This window comes from Fukomys damarensis, unplaced genomic scaffold (assembly GCF_012274545.1).
Source record: "Fukomys damarensis isolate Sample0158 unplaced genomic scaffold, DMR_v1.0_HiC HiC_scaffold_36, whole genome shotgun sequence".
In the NCBI taxonomy this organism is placed as follows: Eukaryota; Metazoa; Chordata; class Mammalia; order Rodentia; family Bathyergidae; genus Fukomys; species Fukomys damarensis.
The window spans coordinates 49,348,262-49,357,445 of NW_022900948.1; the positions used below are offsets into that span (position 1 = coordinate 49,348,262).

General features: G+C 61.1%; 1 protein-coding gene across 1 annotated transcript; it reads right to left on the reverse strand.

The window, feature by feature from the left end:
- Nucleotides 1-1,993: 1,993 nt before the first annotated feature.
- On the reverse strand, nucleotides 1,994-9,180 carry Nsmf (NMDA receptor synaptonuclear signaling and neuronal migration factor; the record flags this gene model as incomplete). The annotated part of the gene is made up of 15 exons (XM_010608942.1): nucleotides 1,994-2,980; nucleotides 3,058-3,133; nucleotides 3,232-3,334; nucleotides 3,423-3,502; nucleotides 3,754-3,824; nucleotides 3,915-3,948; nucleotides 4,045-4,128; nucleotides 4,355-4,479; nucleotides 4,907-4,996; nucleotides 5,351-5,403; nucleotides 6,195-6,263; nucleotides 6,530-6,535; nucleotides 7,201-7,276; nucleotides 8,089-8,589; nucleotides 9,063-9,180. Coding segments are annotated over 15 exons (1,584 nt in total), but the record flags the coding sequence as incomplete, so codon positions are not given.
- Nucleotides 9,181-9,184: the final 4 nt, after the last annotated feature.

Here is a 9,184-nt window from a genome sequence, read left to right on the forward strand (position 1 = left end):
CACACACACACACACACACACACGCGCTCGCACGCACGTGTGTGTGTGTGTGTGTGTGTGTGTGTGTGTGTGTGTGTGCGCCTGCTGGAGCAAGGGCTCACACCTCTGTGGGTAAATGCTCTGGTGTTTTCCAGCCCCATGGCTTCTGACTCCCTACCTGGCCCTCAAGCCAGGAAGTAGAGGTGGTGGTGGACAGAGGAGCTGACCCACCTGTCAGCAGGTACCACCTGGGCCACGTTGTCACCTACAGAAGCACTGCACAGCAGGGACGAGTGCCACTGCTCCCTCCACTGTCCACGATCATTCTCCCATGGGGCTTTTTCTTCTTCACCTCCCAGGATGGGTCCCATACCTCGGTCTGCCCTCAACGCTCCTCATGGAGGGTGCTCTGCTGGGGCACATGGCAGGCAAGGGATGCCCATGGTGTCTGTCTGGAGGCACGTGGAGAACCTGCATGTGCAGCTCACCCAGGAGCATGAGGCAGCGTGGTCAGGGTGATCAGGGAGGACGGAGTTTCTTTCCTGTGTCCCACAGCCTCCTCAGGAGGGAGTACATGAGGCACGCGGGCCAACCATTTATCACTGCTTCCAACGGGTGGTATCCAGGCCTCTGGCTGCCAGACCAGGCTTCCTTCTCAGTGGGAGCCACCTGAACCACTCCCTCTCCCAAGGATGCTGCACCAGGACCTGCCATGGGACTCATGGGGACAGCACTGTGGCAGGCAATGGACACCTCCTAGGACACTGGACACTGTGAGCTTTGCTGTGTGAGCTGTAGAAGACCCTGCCAGCATTAGTGTCCCTGTCCTTGGAGGGCCCAACAACAGGCAAGGAGGATACCTGGCCACTTTTCTCAACCCTCATGGAGTTCAGTCTTTCCACACAGTTTTGCTGGCACCCAGTCCCCCTGTCTCATCCTGTCTTGGCTCATTTTCCCTATTGGTACTGCCTTTCTTACTGCCTATACACTTTTTACATATCAGGGTTAGTACAAACAGATTAATCCTTAAGCTCTTGGAAATGTTTCTGTCCCAGCTGTTTTCAGGTGTTTATAAGAAGTGGGGATATCTAGGACCCACCCACTCCACCTTACCTCTATCCCTGCCTTCCTCATCCCCTAGGGTCATGGGGTTCCATCCTCGTAGCATCCCACCTGATGTCTTTTATTGTAGCATTTCTCTTTGCTGGCCGCAATGAGTGATACCTTGAAAGCCGCACATCAGACTCCAGCTTGCTCAGCAGCCGCACGACTATGGGGCAGAAGCACCTGCTAAAGCAGCCCCAGGCTCCCCAGCCTGAGCCTGCAGGGTGCCTGGGAGAGCCAGAGGTGGGGGACTGTGCGCTCCAGGAGAGCACAGGAGAGACGGCTGAATCAGTGGTTTCCTACATCACTTTCAGAGAGCGTGGGCAACCAAGTAAGTGGAAGTACACGGACACCTGATGCTTCACCCAAACTTCCAGAAGCTTACATACTCACTGGCATGAGACCGTTCCCTTCCCCTGGAAGGACCCCACCACTCCACAGCTGGCCTTGAGCCTGCACAGGTGGCCACCCTCCCCTCCCTGACCAGTGGCTCTGGCCCCACCACTAGATGAGAAACCATCTCGCAGTGGAGCCTGGCTGTGGCCAGGGCACTGGGGCATGGCCAGCCAGTCCTGGGGATACTCCTTGGCCTCTTGGTGTGGCCACACAGCTGAGCACACACACAGGGGGCCTGAGGGCGTGGGCAGCCTTGCTCAATGCCAAGGGAGGGGCACGGGTAGCCAGAAGGCAGTCTCTGCACTTGACCTTCTTCTGGGACACGCTCCCCAGCCCTAGTGGGCCCCTCCTTCCTCTCCCGATACTGATGGCAGACCTCTGCTGGGAGCCCCATGCCCCACCATGTCATGTGCCCTTGAAGGGGAGTCAGGCCAGGGTGTGCAGGAAGCTGCCACAGCAGTGACCTCAGGCCAGCGGGCACATGGGAGCACTGAGCAGAGACCACACGTAGGCGCAGCAGAGGATCAGGTTTAATGGTCACTCTAGGGGTATCGTACATTGTTTAGAGCCCAGCCCCATCCCTGGCCAGGGACACAGACAGGTGCCCTTGACCCTGGGCTCTGCAAAAGGGGGGCCTGCCCCCAAGCCCCAGCTATGTACAAGAGAGTCCACCTGTGGGCCCTGGGCAAGGCGGAGAGTGGAGCCCGGGACCCCTGCCACCCACCAGCTCCTTGGTTTCAGGCCTGAAGTGCTGGGGCCAATAGCATCTATATGGTTCTCACCCTCCAGGGCCCAGCCCGGTGCCAGTCCTCTGTGCGGGGAGGAGGCCTCCAACCAAGGCCGGCAAAAGCAAGAGCTGCTGGACTCAGGGCAATGGGAGTGACCCCCACCCCCTGCCGCCTCCTCCTGCCCGGCTGCCCTTTGCCAGGCCTAGTGCTGGCTGAGGTCAGTGAGCAGGGTACGGTGAGGGGGAAGAAGGGGGAAGCTGACAGACAGGCCACCCTGGTGCTGGTGATCAAATACGGCAGGGCTGAGAGACTGGGGGATAAGTGGACCTGGACACACACTGGGCCGGGTAATCTATGCAGTAACTAGTTAACTAGTAATGCTGCTTCCCTTCAGACTGTTTCAGGGGCATAAGAAATTGCACTTATTTCTATGAACCCCAAGGAGGGGATTTGAACACTGCGGCCTCCAGGCGAGGCATGGCAGGTTGGTGCCCCAGCCGCTGAGGGTCTACTGGCCCGGGACTGCAGCCTTGGGGCCATGGGCGCAGTGAGGACCTGACCCCATGAGAACCTGAGTGACCTCCTGAGGCCCTGAAGAGCTCTGGGCAAGACCAGGGCCATGGGTCCTGGGTGCAATGGCCATGGCCTGGAGGTGGCTGGCGTGGCCTGGGCCCCTCACAGGACCTCATCGAGGTCCAGCAGCTTCGAGTGCTGGCGGCTCTTCCATAGGCGGTACAGCCGGAAGTCAAAGTAGGTCTCGATCATCTGCTTTCCTGTGCAGGAGAGCAAGGTGGGGCTCAGGGCCGGGCGGGACCTCCATACCTGTGGCTGGTGAGCAGGGCTCTCTCACCTTGGGCAGACAGCTCCAGGGGTGACTCGAAGGTGACCCTGTAGGGAGTCATGAGGTTCCTGAGGTTCTGGAACAGCTGCAAGAAGAGGCAAGCTATGAGCTGGAGCGCAGGGGACCCCGGAAGGCCCAAGCAGGGGAAGGGTGGGAAGTGCCTCCTGTTGGCCTGGGCCATACCTTCTCCCCATTGGGGTTCCCCAGGATGTAGCAGCCCATGATGTGGATGACATTCGGCTCTGGGTTCACCTTGCTCATTAGGCGGCTCAACCTCTTCCAGAAGCTGGAGGGCGAGGGGTCCCAGGCGGCCTTAGCCCAGGCCCCCAGGACCACCTCGAGCCTCCCCCAGCCCCGGACACCCGCCCTCTCACTGGATCATGTCCTCTTCCTTTTCCACTTTGGCAAAGGTGGCCACCTTGTTCTTGAGCAGATAGAGGTGTCCAGGGCCTCCCTGCAAGAGGCTGTGGTTAAGCCTCCAGGGGGGCCAGAGGGAGGTGTCCTGCACCTGCTCCCACACACATAAACCAACAGGCATAAGGCACCCCACCCACCCATACCATGCACGCACACAGGCAAACACACAGACCATCCATGCACACACACCGCGTATGCACACCAGACACACACTCATGAGACACGACGCTGGTCACCTCCCCCACCACGCTGGTGCCTCCCTGGTGTGAAGGGAGGGCTGGGCCCCACCTGACAGAATATCAGCATCTTCCAGATCTTGGCCCCCTTGTGATACACGCTCAGCTTCTTCTCTATCTCCTCTGTGGACGGCAGGTGTAAGCACTGCCCCAAGTGAGTACAGCCCACCCTTCCCAGCCAGCAGCCAGACAGCAGGCCGACAAGACACATACCCAGGATGTCCTCGAAGGTCGCATGCTCGTGGTCCTAGGGACAGGCAGGCCATGTGTCAGCAAACCTTTGGGCGTCAGGAGGAGGGCCGGAGCCCAGAGGGAGCAGGGACCACCCAGGCAGGGTACTCACGTAGAGGATGGGGATGATGGAGGGGTCATCCCTGCGGATGATGGTGGGGATGTACTCGGCTTTGGGCACCTTGGAAGAGATGAGCTGGGGACACAGGGAAGCTGCTCAGTGCCCACTCATCCCACAGCTGAGGGACAGCAGGAGCCCTGGAGGCTGCCTCCCTCCACAGCTCAGGGTAACCCCAATGTCCTCCCAAACTCCAAGGGAGCCGAGGGCAGTGGAGGGCAGAGCCCGACTCCCCTTCACCCCCTACCCTGACAGATTGTGGAGAACATGAGGAGGGCTGAGCAGCACCCAGGAGGGGCCTCACCATAACCTTGGGTGGCAGGAAGCCCTCGGTGTTGCAGGCCATGGCCTCCAGGCCCTTCTCCGTTTCCCAGTCCAGGTCTTCACAGGCCTCGTCCAGTGTGCAGTGTGAGCTCTGAAGGTCACTGCCTGGGAGGCAGAAGGGGTCACCGAGAGAGCTGCCTCGCTGACCACAGAGCCTGCAAGCCATGTCCTGGAGGATCTTGGGTGGGGGAGGGCTGTGCAGGGTGAAGGACAGAGCTGCCAGCACCGATGGGGAAAAGGGGACACTCAGTTGTGAGGACACGAGCTGCGTGCAGCTGTCAGCCTCGGCCAGGTGTGTGTCAGGCCCCAGAGAGCAGCAAGCACAGCCTGGCAGGCACCATGCCCCGGGCGATGCAGCCTTGTTACCCTGCCCACAGGTCCTGTGATGGACAGCCATCCCACAGGTGCTACACTGAGGCTCAGAGAGCACAAGTGCAGAAGCGGAACAGTGCTGGATCCCCGGCTGGGCCTGGGGCCTCAGGACTCTGGGGAGTTGGGCTAACTGCCCACCGGGACACGCCCGGACACCTACTATCTCGGGAGTCGTGGGAAGTGTCGGCTTTCATGGGGGTGGGGTCGCTCCAGGACCGGCTGAAGCTCCGCTCGCGCCGCTCAGCGAACGCTGCAGTGAGAGCAAAACCCAGTCAGCTGGGGCGGTCCAGGGACAACAGGCTCTGAGCTGGAGGTGGGGCAGGGCAGGGCTGAAAGCCTACGTGGGTGGGGCCTGGTCACAATGGCAGATGACAACCAATGGCCAGAGGCAGTGGGAACCAGACCGAAGGACACCTCTAGGCAGGCCTGGGGGAGACTGTACGTAGGTGAGCGTGAGCAGGGAGAGCCTGAGGGGCGGGGCTGAATCCTGGGGTGGGCTGGGGCTAGAGTGGGTCCTGGGGACATAGGCCTTTCCAGCACTGCCAGCTGCCCACGAAGCACCCCCCTGGCCAAGCGCAGAGCTGCCCATCACCCCCCATCTTACTCTGGGCCTTCACCCGCCGGCTGCCGACCATGCGCAGATGCTTGCGGAAGTTCCTAGGGGAAGAAGCATCTGGTGATGGAGGTGTGGACCAAAGCCCCTGCCCACCTAGCCCTGCCTTGCCAGGGCTCCATTTTCAACCCCTCCCAGTGGCCCTGCCCTTTCCCACACTGCTGCCCCCCTCACCCAATGCCCACCTCTAGGCAAACCCTACCCAGCCTACTCCCCTTAGACCCAGAACAAAGGTGCCAGACTCTCCAGCAAGCCTCTCTCCTCCAGTTAGGTCCTCACAGGGTGTGCACTCAGGCACGCCCTCTGCTGACCCTTCCTAACATTCTGTCCCTGGGCCCACCCCACCCTGAACCCCTCAGCCACCCTTCTCAGGGAACCAAGGGCCACCTTCTGCACAGCAACCAGGGTGATCTTTTCTGTACCACCTGCAGATCGGTCTGAAGACCAACCACAGGCGCCCCACCCCGACTGGGAAGCAGGTCATTTCCCCAAACCTCGTGCCAAGGCCCAGCGTCTGAGATGGACAAACTCCCCAGGCACACTGGTAGGAGTAGGGGAGGCGAGGCTTTGCCACAGCCCCACAGCTCTGGGCCCTGACAGACATGGGGAGCCAGATGGCAGCAGCGCAACCGTCCACGAACCCTCAGAGTGCAGCTTCTGGGGCTGAAAGGAGCCCAGGACACACAGCATCTCGTGCCTGCCACGTCCCCAGAGCAGGGCCAGGCCAGTGGTCGCCACCGCCCTTCCCCCGTCGGGTCTGCAGGGCCAGGAGGGCCCAGGCAGGGCCAGTGCAGACAGAGACAGACCCTGGTGGCGAGTGGCTGGCAGGCCCTACCTCTGGATTACGGACGCGGAATCATTCTCCCGTTTCCGGCGCTTCCTCTCCGCGTAGCCCCTGAACACCCTGGGAAACCGTGGCAAGTCAGCATTGCCCTTGGCCAGAGGCAGGAGGGACACAGACGAGGGGACAGAGGCACAAACAGAAGGCCCAGCGAAGGCCTGGCTCCCAGCACAGCCTGCTGTGGCCTCAGGGCCCATAGGCACCACGCCCCGCAGGCTAAGCACTCAGTCAAGGCCCAGGTCCCTGGCCTACACACACCTATTTGGGGGTAGTAGGGACACCCCAGGACACCAGCTGTGCCCTCAGGCACAAGCTGCATGGGTACTTACGAAATGCTGAAGCCACAGCAGGAAGAGGCAGCATGAGAAAGAAGACACAGTGAGCCCAGACCCAGGCTTCCCTCAGCCCTCAGGGCCCCTGAAGTAAATTCCCCTCCTGTCACTGACTAGTGGGATCCCTCACACCCAGCCACCAGCAGGATACCAGCTAGGCAGCAGTGGCTGAGGAACTAGGCCGGTGCCTCAGGTGCTGAGCCCAGTCAGCTGGGCTGGGCCAGTTCTGCGGGCGGCATGGGGGCTGCTCTGGCACCTCCTTGGAAGAGGAAACAGACACAGACCCCTAGGAAACCCGTTACAACCACTGTCACGCAAAACAGAAAAGGCTGTGGCCTGGGGTGTACATGAAAGGCACACCCCTCCTACACGCCCCATGATGATGGTACCAGCTGTGGGCCTAAGTCGTGTCCTTGAGGACCTGAGAACAGACCACGGAGTCTGTGGGTGGTGGGAGAGGGGAAGGGTGTGAGGAGGAGAGGAAAGGAATGGCTCAGAGGGAGGTCAGGCCAGACTTGAGCTGTGGGAATGAGAGCCCCCAGGGTCTCAGAGGCTCAGCTGGCTTGCCAGGAACCTGGTACAATGGGACACCAGTGATTGTTCCCAAGCCTGGAGTCCAGCGAAGGGTCACTAGTATTTCCTGGGCACCAGGCCCTTGTGGGACTCACGCTTGCATAGTTGTGGTTGCCGTATGAAAGCTGAACAGGTTCTCCTTGGGGAACCATGTGCGGATGGGAACGTCATCTGGGAGAGAGAAGGAACCAGAGCTGGTGTGGACTGGCTCCTGAAATCTGGCCTGTCCCATCAGAAAGGGACTGGCCACAGCCAGAGTCAAGACAGCAGGGCACCTGGAGTCCCCACATGGGCTCCACCCAGCTGTGCACACTCAGACACTCTGTGACTTGAGGCTTTGATCCTCTACTTAACTCTCTTTGGCTTTCCAGAATTTGAGGAGAAACGTGTGAAGTCTACGCCCAGAGGTGACCAGGAAAAGGGCCCACTCCATCTTTGTGCACAGTCTCAGGCATTCTCTGATGCCTGACTTAGATCCCTCAAGGATGAAGAGGTAGAGGCAGGCAGCCATGGTGGGCAGCACCTTGCTGAGAGCCAGCGCTTTCACAGGGCCTCTAGATTCCTCCCCCAGAGCCAGGCAAGGGGGTGCTAGAAGCTTCCAGGGAGGCATCTCTACAGGGCACAGCAGCTTAGACACTGCCCCTGCCAAGGCTGTCAATCCTGGGCCCCAGGGCTTCCTGTAGACAGCCCCATCTTCCAATGGAGCCATGCTTTTGCTTGCTCATCCTTGAAGGTCCTCCCAGTAAGCAGTAAGTGCTTCTTTCAGGAACCCAGTGCTGGGAGGGCCAAGCCAACTGTGGCTGAGCTCTGCTGAGGTGAGGGAGGCCTTGGCCTGGGGAGTGTTGGGGTGGTCCCGGGAGGCTGTGAGGTCCACCCTGAATCTCTTGCTGCACATATCCTCTGCCCATTCCCAGCCCGACCGTGCTTGCTGCTGTCTGGCCCCAGCATGATGCCCAGACCTGCCCCTGCCCCAAGACCCTTACCTGACACTCGATCGACGCTGTACATCCTCTCTAGCTTCTTGCGGCGGCCAGAGGCCTCCGGCAGGGGTGGCTGATCCAGCCCAAAGGCCCGTGGGGAGGGCCCAGGGGCTAGCTGGGCACATGCAGGACATTCTTTGGAGCCCTGGCGGCTGCCCCCCCAACTCTGGCAGGGCCTGCTGATGTCCTCGCGGCTGCTGCCTGGGCTGGCTCGGAGGGGCTGGCTGTGGTGGTGAGAGTGCCGTTCCCGCTGCCGCTGCCCCTTCACCACTGCCAGCTCAATGGCTTCGGCCTCGGGGCCAGGCAGCAGGGCTGGCTCCCCTGAGATGGTGTACACACGGGGTTGAGGGCCCTCGGCAGCTGGCTTCCTGCTGACAGCCTCATCAGAGAGGCTGCCCTCATAGCGGCCGTTGGAGATGAGGGACAGGCGGCGCTTGTTCTGGGGGGCTGGCTGCATCTCCGGAGACCCGTCGTGGCCAGAGTAGGCGTCAGCCAGCAGGTGGTCTGGAGAGAGACACCAAGTGAGCATACAGCTTTTTCCCTGGCGCACTGTGGGCAAGGAGCACCCCCTCCATGGGGCCTGATGTCGGGGCTCAGGCTGCTGGAACTAGGTCTTCAGGAAAGGTGTTTCCCAGCCCCACTGTCCTCCTATTTGGGTCTGAAGCCCTGTGTGTGCATGGGATGGGGTGACAGGTCTTGCTACAAGTGCATGCTCCCGGGGAGCAGGAACGAACAGCCCCCTCTGCAGTCACACCGTGTGCCTAGTGCCAATTCCTCCCCTCCCCCCTGCCAGCTGGCCCCCGGAGACAGTAGTGCCAGCCCTGGGGGTGCCAGGAGGCCTGTTGCCATGCCAACGGCCCAGGCTGGGTGGGTGTCATGGTGATGAGTGATCGGAGCTCCTCCAGGGCCTTGGCTAGGCTAGGGCAGGGGCTGCAAGGAGCAGAGTCTAGACCCCAGGCGCGAGACTCGCTGCCTACCTGCCCCGTTGCGGCTCTCAGGGTGACTCTGGGACAGGTATTCTCCAAACGCTCGGGCTGCGCTGCAGGGTGACAGGGGCAAGGTCGGCCCGGGCAAGCCCCTCGCGCCCCTCCCCCGCGTC